The sequence below is a fragment of the Clavelina lepadiformis genome, chromosome 1, assembly GCF_947623445.1.
Source record: "Clavelina lepadiformis chromosome 1, kaClaLepa1.1, whole genome shotgun sequence".
Taxonomy (NCBI): domain Eukaryota; kingdom Metazoa; phylum Chordata; class Ascidiacea; order Aplousobranchia; family Clavelinidae; genus Clavelina; species Clavelina lepadiformis.
The window spans coordinates 2,081,666-2,085,781 of NC_135240.1; the positions used below are offsets into that span (position 1 = coordinate 2,081,666).

The 4,116-nt window shown below is 39.6% G+C and overlaps 1 protein-coding gene across 1 annotated transcript; it reads left to right on the plus strand.

Annotated features, from left to right (window-relative positions):
* Positions 1-3,123: 3,123 nt before the first annotated feature.
* On the plus strand, positions 3,124-3,720 carry LOC143466055 (G1/S-specific cyclin-E1-like). The gene is made up of 2 exons (XM_076964647.1): positions 3,124-3,255; positions 3,359-3,720. The coding sequence occupies exons 1-2, from the start codon at positions 3,181-3,183 to the stop codon at positions 3,506-3,508; spliced, it is 225 nt and encodes a 74-aa protein (XP_076820762.1). The 5' UTR covers positions 3,124-3,180; the 3' UTR covers positions 3,509-3,720.
* Positions 3,721-4,116: the final 396 nt, after the last annotated feature.

Consider the following 4,116-nt stretch of genomic DNA (forward strand, 5'->3'; position numbering starts at 1 on the left):
TTATTTAACATCTGAATCTGAACCATGCTCGTGTGCAATGATCCGTAACCGTGATCACTGAAGCGTGGTTGCCGTCGTCATTATACATGACGCCAGATAATCCGGGCGGAGAGCGTCGAGTCAAACCCAGTTATTTTCAGCCGCAACACTGTGCTCGCTGGAGCGTGCAGAATGCATATAGTAGCCTCCTTTATTTGACTCAGTTTCTTTGTTTGTCTTGCGATTATGACGAGATAAAGCCTCTTGTTGAGTTTTGCTTCGCATCTAATGTCAGTCGTCTTATTCCGATAAGATCCTTATTTTGAAGAGGTAGAGTTGTATTTATTCCGCCACTCATGGATTACGTCGGCCGTGATTTTGATTCCTGTTGATTTTTATAAATCATTTTCTGACCAGCCCAAAGATCCTGTCACTATACTCCCACCTCCATTTGTTGCGTAAAGAACACGCGACACTCGTGCGTTGTCATGGTAACTTCAAAGCTCAGAGTTATGTTGGCGACAGATTTAGACGATTCAGCAAAAATCGAATAAAGGTGAACGTCAAGCTTTCTTCAAACTGATTATCGCGATCTTTCCTGGATTCGATGAGTGAAACCGTTTTTTCTTTCTTCTGTTCGCTTACAACGAGATTGTGATCTCATAATAACTTGTCACTGTCACACCAAGTCTTCTTGGTTGAACTTCGTCGACATGAAAACTGTTATCGTCTAAAAGTTATTAAAATTTTAATGCTTGTTGTTCGTTAATAAATAGTTACTAATTGCCAGTCAATGACCATAACATATGGTTGTTATGTTTCAGCCCCCCATTTCGTTAAATTCGTCGACGGCGGCATGTCTTTGAACAAAGTTTATTCGTTTTTTACCGAGATCTCCGTCGAGGGTAAATCAGAGGTACGCTGACGTTCTGCTAATGCGCAAAGCAGAACCTTGCATTGGGACGGCCTACTTACTGGTTTACCTTTTGTTACAAAACGGCGTTAAGTCATTTGTCACAGCTAGCAAGCAATAAATGTTTATGAACTTGGTACCATTTCAGTTCATATGGCGCCTGTGGTTGGGTTTATCAGTGGACGTATTGTTTTCGCTTTCCTGTCATTTTTGTCTGAAACTAGGAAATGCGCGTACGAGAAAAAAAAATACTTATATTAGTGCAATATATATGCATTTGGTTGTCTAACTTAATTTTCGATAAATCGTTTGGCTAAATCTGATTCTAATCCACTGTGTAAAAGACATTTGCATTGAAAAAAAAAAAAACATACCAACGTAGCCACATCGGACTGTGGAGTGTCGAGTCCCGGTGAGCTAGGTCTGTTGTTTCCACCACGTGTCCACGTTTTATAGGTATTCGAGAGACTGTGAGATGGTAATTAGCTGTGGAGTGGCAGTTTTTTAAATGGATTTTCTAAGATTACCGCGTCAATGTGGTCATCTAAAGCAGTGTTTTTGTGATTTTCTTTAAAAAGCAGTAAAATAACAACCAGAAGTAGGGAACACGAAAAGCCGTGGTCAACAAAGCAAAGAAACTGCAGAGTCAGGCACATTTATTTGTAGTCGTATTTCTTAGAGCAAAGAAACTTTTTGACGTCTTTGTGTTGTGTTTACCTGTGACGTATTTTTAAGGGATTAAGACAACCAATAATTGCGAGCATAAATTTTTGTGATGTGTCAAAGTTTGTAAGATAAATCGTTCTTTGACAAGATTGCGAGCAAAAGTTAGCAACCATGGTTATGCACACATTATGAATTCGTACAACATTTCAGGACAAATATTTAAACTTGAAAAGATAAGGAATGTTAGAGCCATGTACATTTTGTGACATTTATTGGATTTCGTTATGAGATGCTATGGTTTTGGTTGTTGTGGTCGCCGTTGTTTTGGCCAGTTGAACAACTTCATTATTATATTTTGTCTTGTTTATATCTTTATCTTGTTACATGACTATTATTAACATCAATTTTAACTTTCACATTAACCATAACCACACGTGTTGTTATTTTTGTTCTCAATCTGGGAGCCCACATTCTAATCGTCTTGTTTGTTTCAGCTGGGCCTACTCTGACGAATTATGGCGCTCGATGGTCGACAAAGAATCGATTTATTACTGAAACAGCGCTTACTTGTCGAGACACGAAGATCTGCAACCTCTAATGCGCTCCATCCTGCTAGACTGGTTAATGGAGGTAGCAACTCAACTTCTAAACTCTAAGGGCAAAGCCAGATAATGGAAAGTATCTTGTCTAACGCTGGTGTGTCTCTATGCAGGTATCAGAGGTGTAAACCTTACACCGGGATCCGCAAGAAACGTTTGTCCATATATCACAGGTGGGAATAAGTTTGCAGTCAGTTCTTGTGTGAAAGGTAACGGTCCTAAAATTTGATGAAACAACGTCTCAGATGCATCTAGTGCTTAAAATGTCACTAGCGTCTTGGTCCGGTTTTGTTCGTAAATTTTGCTATATTTTTTCTTTTATGTCGTCTTCCTAATCTAGAATATGTGAATATTTCGACTGTAAGTTGCCGCCGATTTATTGACCCACTTTGCTTGTGTTTAACATTCATGCAGTTATTAGCAATTAGCAAACAAAATAACTAATATCAGGACTTTCCGCGTACAGCTAACTCACATCTTCACTTGCTGGATATTTAACGTGCGGTTTCAGAAACTGCGTCAAGTGTCGGGTAATCTTAGCAGTTCTTATTTACATTCTAGTTGATCGACCTCTGTACATTGGATATCGAGAGTTTTCAGTTTCCATCCGGTTTCTTGGCTGTGTCCGCCTTGTACCATTTTTCATCGCGGGAGCTCGCCACCCAAGTTTCAGGCTTTCAATTCAAAGACATCGCCGCTGTAAGTAATTCTACTGTATAAGCACTGGGATAATTCTAGTATAAAAGTGATATAAAAGTTAGATAATACTAGGAGTGTTTTTAGCAATGTCTAATGTATTTACGGCATTTTACCTAATTTTTAGTTTATTGCTTTAAACTTCGGTTTTCCCGTGTTTTTCGGTTTATTTATATCATTTATTTTTAAGGCATTAGGTTCGCTATATAGTTGGTTCTGTTATTATTGCCTGATTTTGCGTGTTTTTATTTGAACCGTTTATGCGTTTAGTGCGTCAACTGGATGGCGCCGTTTGCGATAACAGTCTGACACAGCGGTCTTCAACCTATGAAACAATTCCGCAGGGTGGCAGCAAGTGACGTACACAATATTCAAACTCACGCGAATAACATTGACACCTTGGTAAGTTAGCGGTAAACAATTCGGCTGATTTTGAACTGCTTTTATTAAATGTATGTTTTGCTTGTATGGCTCATCGTGGTTAAAGTTGGAATTGAATTTGTAGGATATTGCCATGGAAAATCGCAGCCGTGTCCAGACACAATTGGCTACCTGCCAATCCCCGACTGAAGTGGGTGGTTTCATGACACCTCCTAAGAGCAGTCAGAAACAGTCCATAGCGACGACGCCGCTGCCGGGACTCTGCAGCACTTAAAGACAATGGAATGCGCACAAGCATGGTCGTATTTGTAAACGGCAAATAGCACCACGCATGAGCAGTTTGTTTTCTCCTTTTCGTCAATCGGTGCCGCTGCTGAGAGAAGGAACATATACGAAGACGGCGGATCGAAAACACTTAGGCGTGTCTTAAAGTTTTTATATACGGCGTTACACGTTGCAATATAGGACAATTATTCCCTGTGACGCAATAATAATCCTACGATTATCTCCACTGTGATGTTATATACCGTGCTTGTTAGACAACATAATAATTAGCGCCATGCACGATATTTTTCCAGTTTTTGTGTTCTTTTTGCCCATTTTATTCCATTACCTTTGCCATCTAGGGCTGGTGCCTTCATCTTTTTGGTGCATGGATGAAATATTTTCAAATCAAATCGAAAATGTTTTTTGAGTCGAAACAGTCGCATTTTTTATAAGTTTTTGGTGAGGAATTTTCTCGCAAGGTGCCAAACTCCCTTATAAGCTATTCTAGACTCTAGAATCTAGCACTAGAAGGACTGGACGCGTCAGTTGACCCATTTTCAACATTTGTGCGTCCTTAACTTTTACGCACTGCACAGTACAGCGGCGATATTTTGT

Coding starts and splice junctions, on each gene's coding strand:
- LOC143466055 (XM_076964647.1), top strand. CDS start 3,181: ATGAAACAATTCCGCAGGGTGGCAGCAAGTGACGTACACAATATTCAA. Junction 3,256..3,358: donor CGAATAACATTGACACCTTG/GTAAGTTAGCGG, acceptor TTGAATTTGTAG/GATATTGCCATGGAAAATCG.